This window comes from Crinia signifera, chromosome 2 (genome assembly GCF_055691185.1).
Source record: "Crinia signifera chromosome 2, ASM5569118v1, whole genome shotgun sequence".
NCBI classification, from domain to species: domain Eukaryota; kingdom Metazoa; phylum Chordata; class Amphibia; order Anura; family Myobatrachidae; genus Crinia; species Crinia signifera.
Genome location: NC_139218.1, coordinates 102,128,544 through 102,143,079, shown reverse-complemented (window position 1 = coordinate 102,143,079; position 14,536 = coordinate 102,128,544). Strand labels below are relative to the sequence as shown.

Here is a 14,536-nt window from a genome sequence, read left to right as displayed (position 1 = left end):
AATAACACATGTCTGGATACTTATTCTGGATCCCATGTGCTATCACAGGAAACAGAAAATGTTGACCAACTGCCATTATCAGCCTTTTTGTTTGTTTTTTTATGGGGAGAAGAATGGTTGAGGCTTATTGAATACTGACCTAATAGAACCACTGCTTTTATGCATGATATATTTTTTTATGTTCTTCCAAACTTGTTTTATTCATAATTTTTTTTTCATGGCTTATTGTGTTTTAGGCGTGTTGCCTGCATTGCAATGGAAAAGACAAAGCAGGAGCAGCAAGCCAGCTGTACTTGGTTTGGCAAGAAAAAGAAGCAGTATAAAGACAAATATCTGGCAAAGCACAATGCAGGTATGAGATGCAAGATATTCAAAGAGCAAATAACACCTATTAATATTTCACAACGGTTGGGTTTTACAGAGCCTAATATACATGACCTGTGTCATGTTTTCATGTTTCCACCATACTCTCTCTCATCTGCAACAGGTCACCTTATTTGGGAGGAGAATGCGCAGTGGTTTATTTGGTTGATCAAAAGTATTGCTAGTAGTCAGTTTACCTCTACAGATAATCATGTGAAATATAGAAATGGTGGCTTCACATGACCTCTTCTGTTTGCTACTGAGTTTATTTCCTTTTGCAAATGAATATCCAGTATTGTTGTATAAATTGTTACAATATAGGCTTCAAGTGCAATAGATCAAGCACGGCTTTCAGCTGAATTTATACATTGTATCACCATTTTCTGCTGGTCTTGTAGACTTTGTCCTTATTGGTAGTTCTGCATTAATTGTTAAGGTTTTTGAAAGAACCAACCATGCCCTATCAAGATGTTTTTAAGTGTGCTATATCTTGAAAACCAGCTTATGTATTCTTACAACATTCACCAAAACCTGTAACAGAAGAAGAGTCAAGGCCAACAAGGGACCCGGGTACTCGTTGGTGTATTTAGAATGGGTGCAGTTTGTGCTGTGCATACGGCTCCCTGAGTCTAGGGAGGACCCACACTGCACACGTTGCTCCATTTCTTAAATACTTAATAATCCCAGACCTGGACATCAGCCATCTCCCCACACCTCTGAGTATAGTGCAATGTGTAAACAGATATTCTATATTTTACTATAGATGACATAAGGCCTGATCAAAGTTTCAAGTATAGCAAAGTAACTTTGCACCTTGACTGGCAGGTGTAAAATGTGCAGAGAATTAGAGGGTCGATGTATTATACCCTGATAAATGGTGGGGGTATAACTCTTTACTGAAGAGAAGCAAGGAGCCCCATTGTCCTTTTGGCTATGAAAGCAGTGGAGTGAAAACTTCCCCTTCCGGTGAGCCAGGCTACAGTACGCAGTGAATCAGCTTAGACAGCTTGTGTCTCTTCACCCAGCCAGTCTCCATTGAGCATGCGTGAGAACTCGCCAATATCACAAGATCTCCTGTTCACACCTGAGCCGGCAGCCACCACAGCACTGTCCCTGGCTACTGGTGTCTGCGGTTGTCTGAGCAGTAACAGCTACTGACCATTCAATTATTGCCCACAGCATTGGCACACTATCTTTTAGATAGAAGCACCATTTTGTACACTTCTTATATGGGGGAGGAGCTTTTTCATGGATTGTCCAGGTGTAAAGTTACTTGCTTTTTTTTTTACTTTACTCCAAACACAGAATCAGCCGCATAATGTGAACCAAATTGTTTATATTCATTAACCCTTCACTAAAAACAATTTGTTAGTTAACCATACAAACAAGACCAAATACCAAAACTGATCACACAAGACCAAATAAAGTGTGTTGTACATTCAAAAATACAGATTTTTTTTTTTTTTTTAATTCTCTGAGATGCAACACTGTTCATTGGGCTATTGCTTGATCATTCTAGATGTATCCTATCATCAGTCAAAGGAATATATCTTTGGGTTAATTATTTAAATTGTGAGGTACAGCCTCCTCACAAGGCTATGCTGGCCATCAAATTGGTGCTGCCCTGCACCACCTATTCTGAGGTGAAGGGAACAGGGGGATAAATATATGAAGCTTGGAGAAGTGGTATCTATTCACATATAGAACGTTATGTGCAAGGTCATAAAGCACCAGCCAAATGGCTCCAATATGTAAATAGACATAGCGTTCTTTATGGGGATAGATACTACTTCTCCACGCTTCATACATTTACCCCAGAATTGTTATTGCTCTGTTAGCAGAATTTAATTATGAAATGAAAGAATGCCAACTCGTATGCACAGCATTCTGTGGTTTATAATCCCACACCCGTGGTGTTGAGTGGCCACTTTAGCTGTCAGCCCATTTCATCTGCTATTTCTACATGGCTAGTAGTGCTTCATCGTGCAGAAGAAGATTTGGTTCTATACATGTTTGCATGCTAAATGTAATCCAAATGGAGCTTCTTTCAAGAAAACTTGAGAAGCAGTGCAGCAAGAGAGGTATGCCTTCCCATCTCTGGCCAGCTGAGGAGGTAGATATCAATAGATCTGTCGCTATAGCTCCAGTAGTGTAGAAGCAAGCTTGAGAAACTGCTGGCATAGACCAGTACTAGGCTCAGTTAAATGGCAAGCAGAATACATTTGAAATCCCTAAGAGTATTATTTGCAGTGTATTGATGTAAATGTGAGATGGATTTACTATGGCTGTATTTCACTTGTAAACTTTTCATTTTCTGGTCTTGGTCTAATTGCGGTTTCATGGTTTGTAATTAAAACCAGGTAAAATAGAAATGTAATTACACTTTTGATAATTACAATTACATATATAATAAAACAACTCCAGATATATTATTTGGTTTAATCTGCATTAATAAAAAAAAAGACTTTGTACAACAGGAAAATGATTACCTGTTGTACAGTGTTGGCCTAAATACATAACGAATAAAAATGAAATAATCTGTTACATTTATAATGAAGCTGCACAAATGAGTTTCTGACGCTAATCATTACACTTGTGATGTGGGATGCTTCATACAAGTTGGTCCATAAGTGTGGAAACACTGTTGTAAAAAGTAAATGAGTAAGGAAATATTAATCCAGTATCTACAGTTATGAAATGGGAGTGGGGGGAAACGTTCTCAGGTGTATACTGATTTTATTATCTTACTCGCGCATGTCCAAACTATGGCCCTCCAGCTGTTGTGAAACTACAAGTCCTATCATGCCTTGCCACAGTTTTGCTATTAGGGAATGCTAGGTACTTATGTAGTATCTGGGCGTCCGATTTAGAAATCTGATCGCATGCGACCAAATCGTATGCGATGTGATGGTCAAGATTTTTCCATAGGATTCAATGTTAAAATGGTCTGAGTCCATTTTAACATAGAATTCAATGGGAAAAAGGGGTCCTTTTCCTTTCCCCACTATCCAAGTGGGCATGGAGTTGGATATAAACCTGTGGCGAGCGGACACAGAATACTTTTTAAGAAATATGCGTCCCCTCGCGGGGCTCGCTTCGCTCGCCACGCTTCGGGCTCGGTGGCTCGCTGCACTCACCACGCTATATAAAATCAACTCTATGCCCACTTGGATAGTGGGGAAATGAACAGGACCTTCTTAACATTGAATCCTATGCAAAATCGCATCGAATCACATTGCATCAGATTGTATGCCTTAAGGAAAGGCATACAATCACAAAATCGGCAGCCCAGATACTACATAAGTACCAAATGCTAAAACATGGTAAGGCATGCTGGGATGTACAGTTTCACAACAGCTGGATGGCCATTGGACATGCCTGATCTAACTGATAGAACTATCAGATGTAGACCTATATTGTACAATAACTATTAAGAATATTGAAATATTAGTGCTGACCTTTGTCCCTTTTGTAAGGTGCTATTGACCCAAAGAGCTATATATGTACAGTGACGTGTATTACATCTAGTTATTATTATTTTGATGGACCTCTAAACGTTTCCTGAACAGAGAAATTTATACCAAGTAGATTACTACAAGAACCAATAAAAATAACTCTTCCTGAGCCCCCAATATAGCAAAGGTTAACGTTCATAGATAAATACAGTGAATAGATAATAACTTGGAAATGTCCCTGTAATGAGAGGGTAAATATATTGCTTGGTCTGAACGCTGGTAAAATATTTTAATTGGCTTATTAAACATTAAGACTTTTTATTTGTGATTTTAATTACCACCATACCATTATGGCTATTGCAGTACTATTTTTATTGTTGCTGTATTTCTAAAAATCTGGCATTAGATGTGTGCTGTGATTGGTTGTAGAGGAGGCTTGGTAGTTTAGAATTTGCTCTAGTTCTGGGGTAGCCAACCCTAGTCCTCGAGAGCTACCAACAGTGCATGTTTTGCAGGTCTCCTCACAGAATCACAAGTGAGCTAATTAGCTCCATCTGTGTATCTTTTAAAGTGTGTCAGTGATTAATGAGTGCAGCTGTGCAGCAGCTAGGTTGTCTGGAAAATGTGAACTGTTGGTAGCTCTCGAGGGCTAGGGTTGGCTACCACTACTCTAGTTTCATTGATAGTGACCAAGCATAGCATTGCTGAGAGTAAGTTACTTGGAGCAGAAGCTGCCCTCCAGTCTCAAAGTACCAGATAGAAAGAGTAAGAGCTTAACTGTTAAAGAATTTAAATTGTAGAAAGTAGTTGCAAATGGCTTTTCTTGTGTGTGGTGTTTATTTTATTACATGTACAGTTCAGAGGGATCAATGTCACTTGTGGTTTGAAAAGCAACACTTAGGGGCAGATTTATTAAACTTGGAGAAGAGATAAACTGGAGATAAAGCGGAGAAAAGGTAAAAGGAGATAAAGCACCAGCCAATCAGTTGTGTTTGAAAAAGACAGTTGGGAGTTGATTGGCTGGTGCTTTATCTCCTTTTACCTTTTCTCCGCTTTATCTCCAGTTTATCTCTTCTCCAAGCTTAATAAATCTGCCCCTCAGGGTGATATGTGATAAGTGACTAATAGGCAAAGTTCATATTCATATATATGGGGGGGGGGGCTGAGGGGTGTTTGGTTTGCTGCAGGCTTTTAACAGTAGCAGTAGTTTTCATAGGCAAGACAACCTTGGCCTTGTGTGTGTCCAGTTGTTTTTGATGGGAAAATGATTTTTTGAGAGTTAAGAGTTGAGGCTGTGTAATGGGAGTTGGCAATCGGTGTTTGGCAATTTACATATTAAGTAGGATATATAGCTTTAGTTAGCTATGTCTGACCATCTCAGACTCAAACAGGAGTCTTTGCTTATTCTCATTACTGCAGTTTGAAAAAAGGTCTTCCTTATTTTCATTTCATTACCTTGTTTACTCATAAAATCATTCAGAAATTCCATACTGCACTTTGCCAAAATATTATTCAGTAAATAGTTTTTACTGGATTTGCTTTTTATTTGTTCTATCATACTAAACAGTTGTTCTTGTCTTTTGACAAAGAAAATTGACAAGGATTGAGGTTTTAGTGCTGGTATACTGTGTATCCAGAAAGTATTCGCAGTTCTTCACTGTTTTCCACATTTTGTCAAAATGGAATAAATACTTTTTTCCAAAGTTCTAAACACAATACCCCATAATGACAATGTCAACAACGTTTTGGGGAGATTTCTTCAAATTTATTACAAATAAAAAACTAAGAATTCACATGTACATAAGTATTTACTGCCTTTGCCATGAAGCTCAAAATTTAGGTCAGGTGCATCCGGTTTCCACTGATAATCCTTGAGATGTTTTAAGACCTCCTGTGGTAAGTTTTATTGATTTGTACATGATTTGGAAAGGCACACAACTGTCTATATAAGGTCCCACACTTGACAGTGCATGTCAGAGCACAAACCAAGCATCAAGTCAAATGAATTGTCTATAGACCTCCGAGACAGGATTGTCTTGAGTTACAAATCTGGAAGAGTACATGAATATGTCTGCTTTTGAAGGTCCCAATAAGCAAAGTGACCTTTATTATTCTTAAATGAAAGATGTTCGAAACCACCAGGACTTCTCCTAGAGCTGGCCAGCCATCTAAACTGAGTGATCAGGGGAGAAGGGCCCAAGTCATGGAGGTGACCAAGAATACAGAATTCCTCTGCTGCAGAGATGGTTGTCCTTCTGAAAGCTTCTCCTCTCTCCAATCTACCAATCAGTCCTGTATGGTAGAATGGTCAGACGGAAGCCACTCCTTGTTTAAAAAAAAAAAAAAAGCACATGGCAGCCCATCTGGAGTTTGCCAAAATGCACCTGAAGGACTCTGACCATAAGAAACAAGATTTTCTGGCCCGACTAAACTCCGACATGAATGCCAGCCATCATGTTTGGCGGAAACCAGGCACTGCTCATCACCAAGCCAATACCTACAGTGAAGCATGGTGGTGGCAGCATAAGGAACTGTGAGACTAGTCTACAGAGGGAAAGATGAATGCAGCAATGTACAGAGACATCCTGGACGAAACCTGCTCCAGAGTGCTCTTGACTTCAGACTGGGGCGATGGTTAATGTTGGAGCATCACAACGACCCAAAAGGTGCACATCTACTTATCTGATTTGGGCCGATTTCACCCGATACCGACGATCGGGCCAAGAGAGAGGCCCAAATCAGAATACGTGTGATGTCCCCCTCTGGTCCAATGCGTGGTCCTGTGCACATTGGACCTGAGCCTTAGGTAAGGCTTGCTGCCCCTCAGACCTCGGACTCAACCCCCCTCCCCGCAGCAAAGAGCGGGGTTGCATGCGGATGGACCGCATGGCAAGTATCGCATGTGATCATGCCCCCCAGGAGGGTCTCGGGGGTCAGACCGCCCATCCACTGCTGCGAGAAGTCCAAGTAGTTTATGGGCACCTTAAGCACACAGCCAAGATCTTAAAAGGAGTGATTTCAGGACACCTGTGAATGCCCTTGAGTGGCCCAGCCAGAGCCTAGATTTGAATCCTATTGAATATCTGTGGATAGATCTGAAAATGGCTGTGCACCACTTCCCATCCAGCCTGATGAAGCTTGAGAGGTGCTGCAAAGAGGAATGGGCAAAACTGGCCAAAGATAGGTGTGCCAAGCTTGTGGCATCATAGTCAAAAAGTCCTTCAGGCTGTAATTGGTGCAAACAAAGTATTGAGCAAAGGTTGAGAATACTTACGGACATGTGATTTATTAGTTTATTATTTTTAAAATATTTGCAGAAATTTCCCCAAAACGTTTTTCGCATGTCATGGGATATTGTGTGTGGTATTATGAGGGAAAATGTATTCATTTAATTTTGAAATAAGGCTATAACATAACAAAATGTGGAAAAGGTGAAGCGCTGTCAATATCTATATGGAGCAGACTCCTCTCTCTGCATGGTGTCCCGCTGCAACGGTCTGCTATACATCTGGTTGGTAACAAGCATTATACGTTATGGGGGGAGGCCAGTTACTGCTCTGATCACCCCTTCTTGTCAGTACAAAATTTGTGCGGTAACGAACCTTAATGAATGGTAACTGCAGCAAGCAACATTTTCATTTTGATGCACTGACTTCAATTATTTTAAATGCGAAAAAAATGTCAGTAGATAAATTCCAGTTAAAAAATGTTTTATTTAACACTCCCAGTTCTTCAATTCATGGCAAATTTGAACGATTATGATGCTTCAAATAATCATTTTCACTTGATTATAAACATGACCACGAATATATTGGACTGAACATATGTGCACCTACTTTACCAAGGAGATTCATACTATACTACTGAGATGTATCCCTCTTTTGATAGCCATGTTTACTCTGCAGAGATTATTGCCAGATGCCACTTGGTTTGCACTTTTCGCATACATCTGCCCTCAACAGGTCTATGTCAAAAAAAATATTAATGTCTGCTTTTAGTTCTCAGGATTATTTAAAGCTGGGTATACACACTGGAAGAAGGGGATTCCTTTCAACGTCAGAACGAATACCCATCTGTCTGGATTGTGTGTACACACTGGAAGGATGTCAATGAAGGACAGAATGATCACTGTTCTGTCCTTCATTAACATGCATTGTGTCACTAGTGATATTAGTAGATTTGATGTGAAGTACATCAAACCTATTGTTGTCACATGCGACCGATGGAGTGTGCATATCTCTGGTACACATTGAGAGATGTAGGCGGAATACCCCAATGCGATTGGCCTGTCCGGACAGGAAATTGCTCAGTGTGTACCTCTATTAATGCACCTGTGAAAACAAAATATTTGTGTACAGGCTGTTACAGATGCATGTACACCTTTTTTCATGGTTCAGACTTCATATGGTTATAAAATATTTTAGAAATAATGTACGAAATGAAAAAAGTTTTCGTTTTTTGGTTCAGATTCAATTCTCTATGCAGTAAACACAAATCTAATGTGTTTTGTTAACCCATAGCTGTAATATTAAGTGCCTAGAGTCTATGCTATACCTTACGTGTTATGCCCCAGAGGGTGTATTTTAACATGGACAATTTGTCACAGCTCTTGCATAAATTCACATTTTTGATTTACCAGGCATGGTAATGGCATATGACTGAATATGTTTGGGTCAAGCGGTTATATAAATCTGCCCGGTTATCTTTGTTTTGGCTGAAATGTCAGGCCAAGATGACTTTCTGCTCTTAGCACACTTTCTGAATTAATTAAAACGTTTGGAAAGATTGCAGTTCTGCCAAAGAGGATTGCAGTATTGTGAACCGCACAGTTGAAGGCTAAAAATATAATATGTTTTGTGGTAATGGGTCCCAGTTATGTTTCCATTTTACATTTTTATTTATACAATATACTATAGGTAACTATTCAACAAGTGCTTTCCAAGAATTGGCAAGAAAATGTAACCTGTCTGTTAAAGCTTTCTCGTTTTTTTTTTTTTATATATATATATATATATATATATATATATATATATTTATTTTTTTCAAAATTAAATTTTTTGTTAGTTTGACATGTTTTACTTAAAGTAAGAATGTAATAAATAACTCAATGTTGTGATTATCACAAAGTGCTGTGTGTCGGTGTGAATAATTTGCTTATTGTCTAGAACTGTTTGTGCATACTAGAAAATTTGATTTCCCTAATATATTGCAAACCATATCTAAATGACCCCTGTGCATTTTTCATGCCGTCTTTCTCCCAATGGCCTCTGTGCATGTAAGTAACCTGTCAAGTGACGATGCCTGCTATTTTGTTCTGTTTTTTACTTTTTAATGTATTTTCACAAACTTTCTTCCTCAGCTTTGAACACAGAATAAAAAAAAAAAAGCTTAGCTTTGCCGTCTTTTCAGTACTACATAACTATGTCCATTGTTTTGTGATTGTGTTTTTTTACTTTCACTATGCATGTCATTTCCTTTCCCTTATGCTTTCTTTTGTGTATATTTTTGGTTCTGTGTTGCTATATTAAGCAAAAAGTGATTTTCTGTTTTTTTGGGGTACATTGAGTAATAATTCTATAAATTTTTGCTGCCTATGATTAGATCTAATCATCTGAGCTCTCCAAGAAAGAGCGTCTACAAGGCATTATATGGCCAACCTAAATCTGATTTCTTTATGCTATTTATATACAACTTTATATTTTTGAGCATCACAGATCCGCTCATCTACACACATGTACCTTATCCAGTGTGAATTGATCATTCAAACAAATTGCATACTTGTGTAGCCTATAATGAGCTTGTGGTGCTAAGAAGGAGTCGGACATAATATATTATTTGCCATGGGTTTTGCATTTGTCTACCTGCCATTGTTGAGCTAATCCTGCTGGAATGAAATTAAAATGTAGATTCTTTCCAAGGTGGTTGAGTTTACGGTTTTAGGGGGGTATTTAATGTCAGGGGCACGACAGCCGTGCCCTTGTCCCGTTCTCGTTTTGCTTGCCTGGAGCTCGGCAGTCAGGATACAATGTCCCGAGCGGCGAGAAGGGGGCGTGGCCGCGAGTTGATGACGAAAATAGACGAGCTCCGGCCAGGAGCTCGCCTATTTCCGGCTTTTCTCGGCAGAACGAGCCCGACAGCTTGTGCTGTCGGGCTCGTTCTGCGCAAAACCCCTGTTCAATGCTGTCGGGGAAGACAGCATTGAATAGGGCCCCGCAGCCATCTCCCCCGCCGGGAGATGGCTGCGGGTGCACGACAAAGATTGAATACCCCCCCTAAGTGGTCAGTCGGTCCTTCTCTAGTGTAAAGTATTTCTTTGGGAAGTATATTCAAATATTACATATTGAAATGATGTGTAAAATTAAACATAACTGAATTATGTAGTTTTATTACTTGGGGAAAAAAGTTGTGTTTTTAATGCAACTCTGGTATTTTGGCTACTAATGTCTATGATTCAGTCTGTGTAGTCAATGACTATACGCCTGCACATCTTAATTTAAAGATTGTATCTGCTTCGTTAGAATCCTCTGTAGAGATTTGTACAAATCATGTTGATTAGGTAGCTAGATAATTAAAATAATCCTTTCAACAAATGAGTAATTTACTTGAAATAACTTTTAGTAATAAAATCTGTTATCAGCAGATCTGTTTTCACAGGGCAGTACATGTGTTAAAATAATACTATTGCAATACTAATAGGAAAAAGCCCTGTCAATGTGATTTCTTGTATAATAACACTGTTGGGTGTTTTACAGTTCAACATTTTCTTTGTTGCATGCTCTATTAACTGTAATGTTATAGCAATAACTACATCCATATCATGCAGTAAACTCTTTTAGAACAAAAAAATGTAGCGCATGAAAGCACTTCAACCATGCACTGGGAAACAGGAGTCATTCGCTTCATTATGTGTAGATGTTCCACTAGTACTGTATTTTTTTCTGCATCAGAACAATATATTGTACAATATATAGTGTATACCCAGACTTCAGCTCTTGTAACAGTAGTGTATATTTCACCCATGAGGGTGGGTATACAATGAAAATTGGGGTCTGGGGGGCATTTTACATTGGGGCCAAGGTAAAATCAGGTCTCAGGGACCATTTTACATTGATTCCAATGTAAAAAATCGCGTTGATTGCATTGCATGCGATTTTGTTGCATGCGATGCAATCAATGCAATTTTTTGGGGTCCTGATGGATGCAATTAAAATCGCTGACGCCATGCTAGGAAACAAGTACCCAAGAGTGCGAATAGCCGTAATGGAGATTAACATGCTGTGGCTCACTTAATCCTATTAAAGGGCTAGATGAGGATGTCTCTCTCTGTAGGGCGATGGGAGGGGGAGGAGTATCCAGATGAAATGCTAGTTGTGCCGGTAAAAAACTCGGCCCGCGTTTTTTTGGGAAGGGTGTGTGAAGTCAGCAGCTGAGTAAGTCTGGTTACTTTGAGCAGGTGATGAACGGTGCCCAGTGCAAAAATCATTTGATGAGTAGTTAACGAATGGTTTTGAATATATTTGCACAGCTGCAAATAGATTTGCAGCATTACACATCCATTCGTGCACTGATCATATTAATTTGCAAGGGGGGATTTCACTCTAGCAGGGCGGCATCTATCTGAACACTGGCCACTGTGAGATCACATCTGAATTGCTCCCTTAAGGCCCCCATACATTAGGCCGACTTGTCCTAGGGACAAGTCGGACCCAATTTACCTGCGAGCCACCCGGCAGCTCCCCGGGAGGCTCACATACAATTTGGCACTTGATGTGCCATTTTTACATGGGATAAATCGCATGCGATTTATCCCATGTAAAAAAAAACCCGGGGAGCTGCAGGGCGGTGAGCAGTAGTGGGGGCGGGCAGCGGCAGTAGTGGGGACGGGCAGCGGTGGTGGGGGCGGGCAGCGGCGGTAGTGGGGGTGGGCAGCGGCGACGGGCGGCGTTTGCGGTGAGCGCAGTGTACTTACACATAGCAGCAGCGGCGGGGACGGGACGCGCAGTGGCGGCTATTATATTTTTAAAATACTTGTCAAATGACCGGCCGCTCTCTGATTGGCCGGAGAGCTCTCAGCCAATCAGAGAGCGGCTGGTCATTTGACAAGTATTTTAAAAATATAATAGCCGCCACTGCGCGTCCCGTCCCCGCCGCTGCTGCTATGTGTAAGTACACTGCGCTCCCCGCAAACGCCGCCCGCCGCCGCTGGCCGCCCCCACCACCGCTGCCCGCCCCCACTACTCCCCCGGTGTCTGTATGCATATGCCTGTCAGGTGGCAGGCATATGCATACAGGGAGGTCGGACGTGATCGTATGTACAGACCGTCCGACCTCCCTGATCCGGTCCGATGCGCACGGGACCGCGCATCGGATCGGATCAAATGTCACATACCTACGATTTTGGGCCGATTTCATCCGATTATCGGCACAAAGTGCCGAAATCGGATGAAATCGTCCCAAAATCGCATAGTGTATGGGGGCCTTTAGCCTTCCTCCTTGAGTAGACCTCACCCTCCAGGCTATCCTGTAGTATCCAGTAAGGAATTCCTTTGTTCACCCAAGGTGTGTGTAGCTATAGATTAGGTGTCTCTATTGTCCACTAGTCAGATCTCTTTTGGGAAAGTTCTTGGGAACCTCAAATAGGTTTTATGGTAGGAAGGCGCTATCATAGCCTGTTTGTGTGTCTTGTCAGAGCAAGGGGCTTCCCCCACTGTGATAGCAAGGTCACACCTTGTCAGGGTATGGGTTGTCGACAGTCAAAAAACCAACCACTATTGGTAGACATGCATTAGGTAGACATGGTCAAAAAGTCTATACTTTTTTGTGTCTAGCTCATCATGGACGCCGCATAAATGTATCGCTTTGTGCACACTATTTTATTCTGCCTCTATGCCCACTGGGATGGTAAAGTATGAACATTTTGGTTTAAGAAAATTATATTTAAACTCATGTTGATGATTTGCTTATGTCGACCTTTTTCTAGTGTTGAACTTTTTACTCAACCAATAGTGGGCGACTTTTTGACTGTTGACCTAGACGCTGTCCCTAATGACCGCATCCCTCTTGTCAAGGCTTACACGATGCAGACATAGCTTTGAAACTAGCAAAACAGACCTTTATAACATACGTATATACTTTGGGAGCACTTAGAATCATAATAATTCCTATAAGATCACGATCACCGTTTATCTAGGACATACACAATGTGCACAGGCATGTGACTTTGGTGAGTCGCTGTATCCCATGGCAACACCGCAATTCTTAAGAGGGCAATAATCAGTTTTCCCCGAAAGTTTAAGTCACTTTTTTTTTGTCGCAGGTAACTGAAAATGGCTTTAACAAAAGAGGAGAGAATTGAGGTCATTTTGATGTCTGGAGAGTTTCTGTGTCATAGCTGCAGATTTTAACAACCGGCACCCAGAAAGACCTCTAATTTTACATAACACTGTCAGTTGCCTAATATCCAAATTCAGAGAAACTGGGACTGTGGCTGACAGGTCACTGAGTGGTCATCCAAAAAGTGCTACTGACGAGACAACTTCATCAATTACTTAAAAATTACCTTCATTTTTTCCATCTTTTGTCAAAGCCATCTTTAGACCTCAAAATTACCTCAATTCTCTCCTCTTTTGTCAAAGCCATCTTCAGTTACCTGCATCAAAAAAAGTGTTGTAACTTTTGAACCATAACTGCTGTTTAAATCCGTTTGCAGCAATACACTTTTCTGCAAGTTCTGATGTTAATATGGTACATGACCCTCTTTCCATTTGAAAAAACTTACTTAGATTCAAGATGTCACCCATGTTCGAAACATATCCTAAAAGATAGCCCACCTTGCCCATACCTTACTCAGTTTTCCCATTACTGCACAGTTTTTGAAACAAAAGGGCGTACTGCGAATTTTGAATCCACCCTGTGCGCTCTTGCATTTAGGACTGCTGTCTATGTCTCTGCTGCTAATTAGTGGGCATTACTTACTGGTAATGTGGTGTTCTCACAGAAGGGAAATTGTGTTGTTGGAATGTAGACAGTTTATTTAGTTACAGTTTATTTTACAATTCTTTGTTTCTCTGTTGGGTGACCACTTTAAAATAAACAGACAAAATGGCCACAAAAGCCCAATATAGACCACATTTTTAAAGTACATTAAACCATTAAAAGAATAACGGGAAAAACAGGTGGATAATAAAAAATAAAGGGGAGTAGTATGTAATGTAGGGAATGAGAGGAAACAAAAAACAGTATCAGAAGGGTAAGACTACAAAAGGCATCGTGAAAGACCATGGCAATGAAGTGTAAGCAAGCAACCAGGGTGCCCAAATTTGGGTGAAAATATGTCCCCAATCATGGAGGTAATAAGTAATTTCCCCCATCACTGCAATATTCCAAATATGCGGCTTAAGTGCAGAAAGAAGAAGCAGAGCACTCTTCTTCCAATTTTTTTGTTTTCTAAAAAAAAAAGCAAAAAACCTATTTGCAATGCTCCTGCTTACCAGACTTCACCAGAAGTCATCAGTTAATGCAGAAATGGGTGAATCTATGAAAGATCTTAATGGAAGCTGACAAAATGTTATGAGCAGTGTAAAGATGCATAAACACTGTACAATTTTGTTGACCAATTTCATTCATTTTGGCCCTCCTGAACGATATTGGTTAAAATAAGTGTTCAATGTTTATACAGCGAATGATGTGCGCATACCCGCCAGTTGTTTATCAAGGTT

General features: G+C 40.3%; 1 protein-coding gene across 13 annotated transcripts in view; it reads left to right on the top strand.

Moving 5' to 3' along the window:
* Positions 1–14,536, top strand: part of CASK (calcium/calmodulin dependent serine protein kinase) — a 318,758-nt gene that overhangs the window by 268,513 nt on the left and 35,709 nt on the right. For all 13 annotated transcript variants that reach the window (XM_083172661.1, XM_083172652.1, XM_083172659.1 and 10 more), the window contains one exon: positions 237–352. In XM_083172661.1, coding sequence (XP_083028787.1) covers positions 237–352 — 116 coding nt within the window. The remainder of the gene's footprint in view (positions 1–236; positions 353–14,536) is intronic.